This window comes from Alligator sinensis, unplaced genomic scaffold, assembly GCF_000455745.1.
Source record: "Alligator sinensis unplaced genomic scaffold, ASM45574v1 scaffold1258_1, whole genome shotgun sequence".
NCBI lineage: Eukaryota > Metazoa > Chordata > Crocodylia > Alligatoridae > Alligator > Alligator sinensis.
This window is the reverse complement of record NW_005842520.1, coordinates 1010501-1020350: the sequence shown is the minus strand read 5'-3', so window position 1 is coordinate 1020350 and position 9850 is coordinate 1010501. Positions and strand designations below refer to the sequence as shown.

Genomic DNA, 9850 nt, shown 5'->3' with positions numbered 1-9850 from the left:
ATTCCTGAACTGTGAGTCAAGTGGCAGATACTACTATTTACTACTATTGAATCAATCCCCCAACACTCTAAAAAGGGATTCCTCATCAACCTTCCTACTCTAGAAGAAGTCTGGCATGCCATGGAAGCAAAAAACAATCAGGTTACTGGACCAGATGACCTATCTACTGAAATCTACAAGGCTAGCAGTGAGGAACTGGAACATGAATGTATTTATTCTATACATTTGGAACAATGAAGAGATCTCTGTGGCCTAAGGAATGCCAACGTCATGAGAATCTTCAAGACACGAGATAAGTCTGTGTGCGAACTATCAAGGTATAGCCCTCTTTCCACAGCAGGAAAAAGCCTTGCCCACATCCCCCTGAACCATCCTCTATTGCTTGATGAGGAAATCCTGCCAGAATCTCAGTGTGGCTTCACACCACCCCATGAGGCAACTGACTTGATCATTGTTGCCTGCCAGGTCCAAGAACAGTGTCAGGAATAACATCAGAAGCTGTCTATGGCCTTCATTAATCTCACTAATGCCTTTGACTCCATCAATCACAAAGCCTCATGGAAAATACTGGCCAAATTTGGATGTCTGGAAAGTACAGCAAAGTCCTGAGGCTTCTCCATGACCAGATGACTGTGATTGTTTTATGTAGCAGATCAGACAGATCTGTATGTCACCAAAACTGGGTTTAAGTAAGGATGTTTCATCATTCCAACTCTGTTCTCCATTTTTTGACAGTCATCTTGGTTCTCATTAAAGACTGCCTTCTTTCTGAAATTGATATAGAATACTGAATGGATGGAGGGCTCTTCAATCTGGGACATTATTGGTCAAAGCCAAAGTATTCAAAATAACTATCCTTGACCTTCAATATGCCAATGACTGCACCATCCTTGCACACACTGAGGAAAACCTCAAGACCTTACTGGGTCTTTTTGGAGAAGCCTATCAAACTTTAGGCCCCTCTCTCAACATTAAAGAAACTAAAATGCTTTATCAGCCTACCCCAGGCCATGAATGTGATGTCCCTCCCCAAATTATCATCAAGAGAAAGACCCTGGAGGTAGCTGAGCACTTCCCCTGTCTTGGTAGCCAACTCTCTCAGAGAATGAACATTGAGATGCAGCACAGGATGCAGTGCATAAGGGGCTCCTTTGGGAAATTTGCTTTGGCGTGTCTTTATTCATCGTAATCTCCAGAAAGACCAAGATCCAGGTCTACAATGCAGTCGTCATCCCCACTTTCCTCTACAGATGTGAAATGTCTACAGTCATCATTTCAAGAGTCTGAAGAGAGATCACCAACAATGTCTCTGGAAAATCCTCCACACCAAATGGGAAGATTGCTGCACAAATGCTAGTATCCTTGCTGAAGCCAGTGCTTCCAGCATTGAGTCCATAATCCTCAAGTCAACTTCATTGGACCAGACATTGTGTGCGGATGCCTGACTCTTGACTCTTAAAAAAAGTGCTCTATTTCCAGCTCAGTAATGGCTTGAGATCTCACAGCGGCCAGAGAAAATCTACAAGGACATGTTGAAGGCATACCTCAAGAAAATGGATGCCAGCATCAAAAGTTGAGAGAAGATGGCTGCCGACTGACTCCAATGGTGCTGCAACCTCAGCGAAATGGCAGCTCATTTCTGTCATGACCCAAAGGCATGATTTTGTGTGTGCTTTGGCACCAGAATTATCCCCGCCAAGTTGCAGCTTCACTGCACGGGAGAGTTTCCTGTCGTAGAGGAAAACCCCGGTGCAGGGACGAGTTTCCCGCCTTTTCTGCAGCTTCTTTTGCAGAGTGTATTGCTCAAGTTGCAAGAGGAATGCACGGTGCAAAAGAGTTCCCGCCACCGGTATGCAAATTCATTCCCTGTGATTGGCTAGTGTTAAATTATTCACACGTGGCGGCTAACGATTGGCTTGTTAGCCGTATAAAAGGCTTGAGCAGTTTCCGCCCAAGCCAAAGAGGACTCCACATCCATCTCGTGGGGACTCTGGGTACATGGCAGGGTAATAGAAACCCTGTGTGAGATCCAGAGGAGCCTGGCGGCCTGATCCACCGCCCACCTCTTCCCGTCTTCGAGCGCGACTTTTATAAGACGTACCTACGATTCCTATTTTGGTGGCTCGTTCACCCAGAGCATCCGGAGCTCTGTACCGTGGAGCCTAGCAACCTCCACGAGACCGTCTGTGTTGTCTGTCTGTAACCGCAACTCAATCAAGTTTTCCAGCCTACACCACTGCCATCTCGGTGTAAGTAAACAATCTTTAAAACTACTGATACGCGTCTGTGCCTAATTCCAGCTCGACGGCCTTCCCTCTCTGACCCGGCGTGCCCGGGCTGCTGGCCACAGCCCGCGTGCAGCACGGAAAAGGGCTCGGGTCGCTCCTGGCCCGCAATTTCAAGATGAAGCATCTTGCCTCTAAGCAGAGAAGAGAGAGTGGAGGAAAGAAAAAGAAAGAAATCCTGGCCTATGACCTAATATCCCCTACGGAAAAACCTGTAACTTATGTGGGCAGGTTTGTGGCTCAAGGACTGAACTCTTAATTTACCTCAAGACCTATCAATGAGCCAGGGCAGAGATCATCCTCTAATTGCAGGCCTGCTGCCATCACAAACTCAAAGAGCTTATGCTCAAAGATTACTCGCTCTGTGACCCCTGAAAACACTTTGGAGTCATTGCTTTTTAGAACACAGTTCCAAACTCTGCACATTTATTCTTACATGTATGACTCTGCTATCATGGCATTCCAGATAACCCTTTTTACTAAACAACCTGAATCATTCTGGTAGATAAAATTCATCTCATTGCTTATGTCACGCCACAGTTTTTGTATCATCCACAAACTTTACCAATAATTACTTTATACTTTCTTCCAGATGACTGATAAACATACTGAATTGCATTTGACAAAGAAGATGAGCCCGTGAGAAATCTCTCATTAGATGATGATTTCCCAATTATAACTACTTTTCAGATCCGCCAGCCAGCTTTTCATTTAACAAGCCAATGAATTATCAAACAAAATGACTACAGGTAATCAGGGACTTCCAACTCTTTAGCAGCTTGTTAACTGAAAAGGAAACAGTTCACCAGCTTGCAACTTTACATCCCAGATGCGGGTAAGGCCACAGCAGGCAATGTTGCAAAGCAGTTCACTCCCCTGTTCCTAAATTGTGTCTGCACTGTCCTGTCCCCAGCATAGCTTATGGCAATGTATATAGATCACTGACTTTTTAAACTAATAAAAAATATCAGTCGTGTGATAAGGGGTTATGCCTTGTAACTGCTTCATGGGAAAAAAATGAAGGTAGATGTGGCATTCATAGTTTCATAGTTGGTAGGGTTGGAAGGGACTTGAGCAGATCATCAAGTCCGACTCCCTGCCATGGGCAGGAAAGAAAGAAAGCTGGGGTCAAACAACCAGGTGATTATCTAGCCTCCTTTTGAAGGCCCCCAGGGTAGGAGTGAGCACCACTTCCCTTGGAAGTTGGTTCCAGATCCTAGCCGCCTTGACTGTGAACTAGTGCCTCCTGATGTCTAGCCTGAACCTACTCTCAGTCAACTTATGGCTGTATTCCTTGTTACTCCCAGTAGTGCTCAGGGAAACAGGGACTCTCCCATAGTCTGCTGGTCCCCCTTGGCCAGCTTTGTAGATGGCCACTAGATCCCCCCTCAACCTTCTCTTGTGGAGGCTGAACAGGTTCAGGTTCCAGTTCCATAGCCTCTGCTTGTAGGGCCTGCCTTGCTGCCCTGTGATCACGCGAGTGGCCCTCCTCTGGACCCTCTCGATGCTGTTCACATCCCTCCTGAAGTGCGGCGCTGAGAACTGGTCAGGCCGCAGTTGCAGTACTGTGCCCGATGTCGTATAGAGGGGGAGGATCACCTCCTTGGACCTGCTCGTGATGCATCTGTGGATGCATGACAAGGTGCGGTTAGTCTTCCTGACCGCGTCCCCACATTGGTGGCCCATGTTCATTTTGGAATCAATGACACCAAGATCCCTTTCTGCCTCTGTGCTGACGAGTAGGGAGTTCCCCAGCCTGTAGGTATGCTGCTGGTTCTTCCTCCCTAGGTGCAGTACTTTGCACTTGTCAGTATTGAATCCCATCCGGTTCTTATCCGCCCATCCCTGTAACCTGTCTAGATCTAGTTGCAGCCTGTCCCTCTCCTCCAGCGTGCCCACTTCTCCCCACATCTTAGTGTCATCCACAAATTTGAACAGGGTGCTTTTCACCCCCTTGTCCAAGTCGCTGATGAAGATGTTGAACAGTATCGGCCCAAGGACCGAGCCCTGGGGGACCCCACTGCCTACATCCCTCTAGGTCGAATAAGTCCCGTCCATCACCACTCTCTGGGTGTGACCCTCCAGCCAATTTGCGACCCATCTGACTGTAGGCATCGACACCACAGTCACTTGATTTCTTAATGAGAATGGGGTGAGAAACAGTGTCGAAGGCCTTCCTAAAGTCCAGAAAGACTACTTCCACCGTGACACCTGCATCCAAGGATTTTGTGACCTGGGTGTAGAAGGCCACCAGGTTGGTCTGACGTGGTCTGATGCTTTCATAAGCATCTACACTGTTTTTCACATCCTTGTAATCTTGAAAAATACTTTAAATGTAAAACAATGTATGTTTTAAGTGTTTTGTTACTTTATTGTATTGAAACAAAAATGTAACTTAAAATTTGTCAGCTGAATGCCCACTTTCATAGATTTATAGATTGTAGAGTCAGAAGGGACCACAATAGATCATCGTATCTGACCCCCTGCCTCTGGCAGGAAAGAGGACAGAGGTCAGATGACCCCAGTCAGGTGACTATCAAGCCTTCTCTTGACGACCTCCAAGTTAGGTGATAGTACTACCTCTCTTGGAAGCCCATTCCAGATTCTGGCCACCCTTACTGTAAAAAATTTCTTCCTAATGTCTAACCTAAATCTGCTCTCCGCTAGTTTGCACCCATTATTCCTAGTTACTCCCTGGGATGCTCTGGTAAATAGCACATCACCAATTCCCTGTTGTCCTCCCTTGATAAACTTATAGGCGGCTACAAGGTCTCCCCTCAGCCGTCTCTTGTGAAGGTTGACGAGATCCAGATCTCTGAACCTCCCCTTGTAGGGTCTTTCATGGAGGCCACTAATCATGCGAGTGGCCCTCCTCTGAACCCTCTCCAAATTCTCCGTGTCCCTCTTGAAGTGCGGCGCCCAAAACTGGACACAGTACTCCAAGTGTAGCCTGACCAATGCCGCATAGAGGGGGATGATCTGCTAATACACGACAAGGTGCGACTGGCTTTGTTGATGGCCTCGTTACACTGCCGGCTCACGTTCATCTTGGGGTCAACTATGACTCCAAGATCTCTCTCAGCCTCTGAGCTGCTAAGGAGGTCAACCCCCAACCTACAGGTGTGCTGGGGATTCCTCCTTCCTAAGTGGAGTACCTTACATTTATCTTTGTTGAATTGCATCCTATTTCGTTCCGCCCATTGATCCAACCTGTCCAGGTCGGCCTGTATCTGCTCCCTGCCCTCTGCTGTGTTAAGTGTGCCCCATAACTTGGTATCATCTGCGAACTTGGAGAGGGTGCTCTCCACACCCTCATCCAAATTGCTGATGAACAGATTAAATAACATTGGTCCAAGGACCGAACCCTGAGGGACCCCACTGCCCACCTCCTTCCAGGCTGAGAACAACCTGTCCACCACCACCCTCTGGGTGCAGTCCCTAAGCCAGTTGGCCACCCACCTGACTGTGGAGGCGTCTGCTCTACAGCCTGCTAGCTTCCCTATGAGAATACGATGTGAAACTGTGATGAAGGCATTCCTAAAATCCAGGCAGATGGCATCGGCCTCAGCTCCTGTGTCAAGGCAGTGTGTGACCTGGTCATAAAAAGCTATAAGGTTTGTCAGGCAGGATCTTTCTGTGACGAACCCATGCTGGTTTCTTTTCAGCATCATTTCCCCTGCTGGGCCTTCACAAATGCACTCTTTGATTTTTTTCCAGTATTTTCCCAGGGATAGAGGTAAGACTGACTGACCTAAAGTTACCTGGCTCATCCCTTCTCCCCTTCTTAAAAATGGGCACCATGTTGGCCCTTTTCCAGTCCTCGGGGATCTGGCCAGAGCACCATGAGTGCTCAAACAGCTGTGCTAGCAGCTCAGCTACGACACCAGCCAATTCCTTCAGCACCCGTGGATGGAGGTCGTCTGGGCCAGCTGACTTGTACCCATCCAGCCCTTCCAAGTGCTCCTTAATTAAGTCAGCAGTAACCTCTGGCAGTCTTATGCCTTTTGGACATCTGTCTATGCTCAAGGTGGGGGAATTGTCTTGGTCAGTACTTAGGAATACTGAAGCAAAGAACTCATTGAAGAGCTCTGCCTTTTTTCCTGTGTAAACCACCAACTATCCTGACTTGTCCTGCAGGGGCCCTATGTTACTCTGTGCTTTCCTTTTGCTCGCTATGTATCTGCAGAAGGACTTTTTATTGTCCTTAATTGTTGAAGCCTGCCTAAGCTCCAGTGCTGCCCTGACCTGCCTAATTGATTCCCTGCAATAGCACGCCAGGGAGGTGTATGCCTCTTTGGTGGCTGCCCCCTGCTTCCACTGCCTATAAATCTTTCTTTGCCCCCAGTCTTTCCTGGAGTTCCCTCTTCAGCTCCTTTCCTGGAGTTCCCTTTATGCTAAGGCTTCTTAAAACAAAGGTATATGGGTAACATCAAAAACAGTTTCATGCTATTTTAATTGTCTATCCTTTTGAAGTTTGCACGTCCATAATTCCAAATGAAGAGACTTATAGAAAAGCAATGAAAAATTGTAAATTAATATGCAATAAAGCAAACTGCAGTACATCTTTTGATCAATTTTTCCACTTATGTGTGCAACTGCTGATATTCTTTGTGGGCTAAACACAACAGTGTATTTAAGCAATTGATTTTTAAGTATGTAGATGACCTGATGGAATAGCAGAAAGCTACTATTTTAAGTAACAAGGATGACTTGTGTGTTATAGTACCTGCATTTAAGTACCTTTCTGAATTGTCCTATAATAGGTATATCTTTGTCAGGAAATTTGTATAATGTGTATTCCAATTGTAGAAGCTGTTCAACCAGCACACATACATATAAAACGTATATAAATAAATACAATTGATAGAATACAGAGAGCAACTTACTTATACACTTGTATACATCTGTTATTATTATACATTTTCAAAGAAAAATATTTTTCATGGAAATCTACTATTCTATAGAATCTAAATGAAACACAAAATTCTGAAATGATTGGTAAAGCTGGGAAGCTAACTAGAAATTCATAGTTATCATTTCCAATAATATGCTCTTACCTTCCTCTTCCTTTCCTTTTGGTTTTTCAGCTTTTTCTTCTCTTTGTTGCTTTGCTTCTAGCAGTTCACGTTTCAGCTGGCGTGCTTCTTTCCGTAGTTCCTCACTGCAAAGAGAACAATATTTATATAATTCTAATCTTCTGAGAATGTAGAGCTATTCAGGAGAAACAGAATCAAAGTTAATAGGCAGTAAATCTCTGATGTAAACAAAGGGAATGTACTGACTCACTCATGTTAAGTTTGGTATGAAGAGCATGGCTTAAAAGTCAGTTAGAACCTTAAAAAGCTCTTCTTTTACATTAGCAAAGACAACAAAAAAGTATGACAAATGGCTTCTTTTTAAGAGTCCATTAGGAATATATCTAGGACATGAAACAACCAAAATAGGGAAGCTACATTTATACTTTGATTCATTTATTAATTTAACATTCTATCATTCATAATATTTAACTATAAGAACCACATTTAAAAGAAAAGAGAAAATCAGAGGCATCTCCAAACAAGCATTATGCTATCCAGTAAAATTCAGTTTACTGACATGATAATTCCTTAAGATTTTAGGCTTCCTAGTTGGACAGAAAATTAAAGTTAATAGTTCTGGATAAATACAGAATAGAAGAACTGATGAGGTCAAAACTTATAAAAACTCAATGAAAATGTATACTTCAAAAACTTTTAAATATCTGAAAAGGGGAAGAAAGGAGAAACTAAATGGGAAAGAGAAAAGCAAACACCAAATGAAGAATCTATTTGCTAATGTTTGTTGTTGTTGTTGACTTCACATTTTGATCTGAATAAGCTACTTACTTTTTGATTCCCCTTTCTAGAGGGTTGCTTTTTGGTTCTTCCTATATTAACATTTGATAGATATAAAATTATGAACTAGTAAGTTGGTTCTTGTCTATGACTAGTCAGTCAATTCTTGAATAAGACTATCATTATATTTTTTGAAGAGATGATTTAGGAATTGAAAATAGGTATTGTTACTGGTAGAAAAAAAGTAAGGGGTTGATGATTAATCTATATTTCAAACTCTCTTGATGCTCTAGTCCATATTTCCTCTATTTTGTATTTTAAATTGTGACAGATTTAGTGCTCATTAAAGTAAATGAACTGCAGAATTGCCTAAACCCAGACATAATACAAGAATGTGCTGTGCAAGCTTCTTTGCATAGCTCTCTCAATGCATTTTATATATCTGCAATACCTTTGTTACTCCAGTCCTGGGTTGCTTGTGAGGAAAGACTAAGAACTGTGTGAGGGGTTTTTGTTTGTTTGTGTGTTTTTTCCTTAAATCATGTATTCAAGTATGATGCTTGTGAAAGTACTAGAGTCTGAAGTCATTGATTCATTTACAGAACCAAATATAGCATGGTAAGGAATACTACACATTGCATCCCATTGGCTAAAGGGATCACTGGGGCAGATAGGAACATCTCATCTTCATTCTGATTCAATCCTTCACTTCTGTAACAAGGTATGTCTGCTACCTAACTTTACTAACAGATGCAGGACCCCTTCAGGTAGCATATTAATTCTTGCTGACTCAGAGTAACAGAATCTTTGTACAGTTTAAGCTTAATATAAGGGAGCCTTTCATAAAAAAAGCTAGGTTTTCCAATGGATGAGACTGGGTTGGATTGGAGAAAAGATCTGTTGCCAGATTCTATTCCATCTTTTAGGCAGGCAAGGTTCTTTGAGTAGATTAAGGTTTCAGGCTGAAGAAGTTGGAAAAAAGTTGAAGAAGGGTGACTGCACCTGAAAGCTTGTTAAGAACCTTTTTCCGACTACTCAGTTGGTCTAATAAAAGATATTGCATCTACCCAATGGACCTTGTCTGCCTCTGACCTTAGACCAACACGGCTACAACCAAAAACTCAAATTCCATCTTTTAGAAACCTTTAGTAAAATCCTATTCCACCCTGTTCAAATCTTTTAAAAATTGTTAATACAATTGTTAAATTGTTAATTAATACAATTGTTAAGTAAATTGTTGGATGGATCCTTCTCTAGCGTGTTACAAGGTAAACGCATCATCAATGTTTCATAGTTTCATAGTAGCTAGGGTTAGGAGGAACCTGAACAGATCATCTAGCCTGACCCCCTGTCACAGGCAGGAATGAATGCTGGGTTCACAAGACCCCAGACAGGTGATTGTCCAACCTCCTCTTGAATATGCCCAAGGTAGGGGCGAGGACCACTTCCCTGGGAAGTTGGTTCCAGATTTTGGCCACCCTAACTGTAAAATATTGCCTCTTGCTGAGGCTGAACAGGTTCAGGTCCAGGTCCAGGTCCTTCAGTCTCTCCTCGTAGGGCCTGTCCTGCTGCCCTCTCACCAAGCGGGTGGCCCTCCTCTGAACCCTCTCCAGGCTGGCCACATCCCTTCTGAAGTGTGGCGCCCAGTACTGGATGCAGTACTCCAACTGTGGCCTGACCAAAGTCGCATAGAGGGGGAGTATCACCTCTCTGGACCGGCCTGAGATGCACCTTTGGATGCATGACAAGGTA

General features: G+C 43.9%; 1 protein-coding gene across 2 annotated transcripts in view; it reads right to left on the bottom strand.

Moving 5' to 3' along the window:
- CWC27 (CWC27 spliceosome associated protein homolog) overlaps window positions 1-9850 on the bottom strand; it is a 211164-nt gene that overhangs the window by 64900 nt on the left and 136414 nt on the right. For both annotated transcript variants that reach the window (XM_025213309.1, XM_025213308.1), the window contains exon 11: window positions 7343-7446. In XM_025213309.1, coding sequence (XP_025069094.1) covers window positions 7343-7446 — 104 coding nt within the window. The remainder of the gene's footprint in view (window positions 1-7342; window positions 7447-9850) is intronic.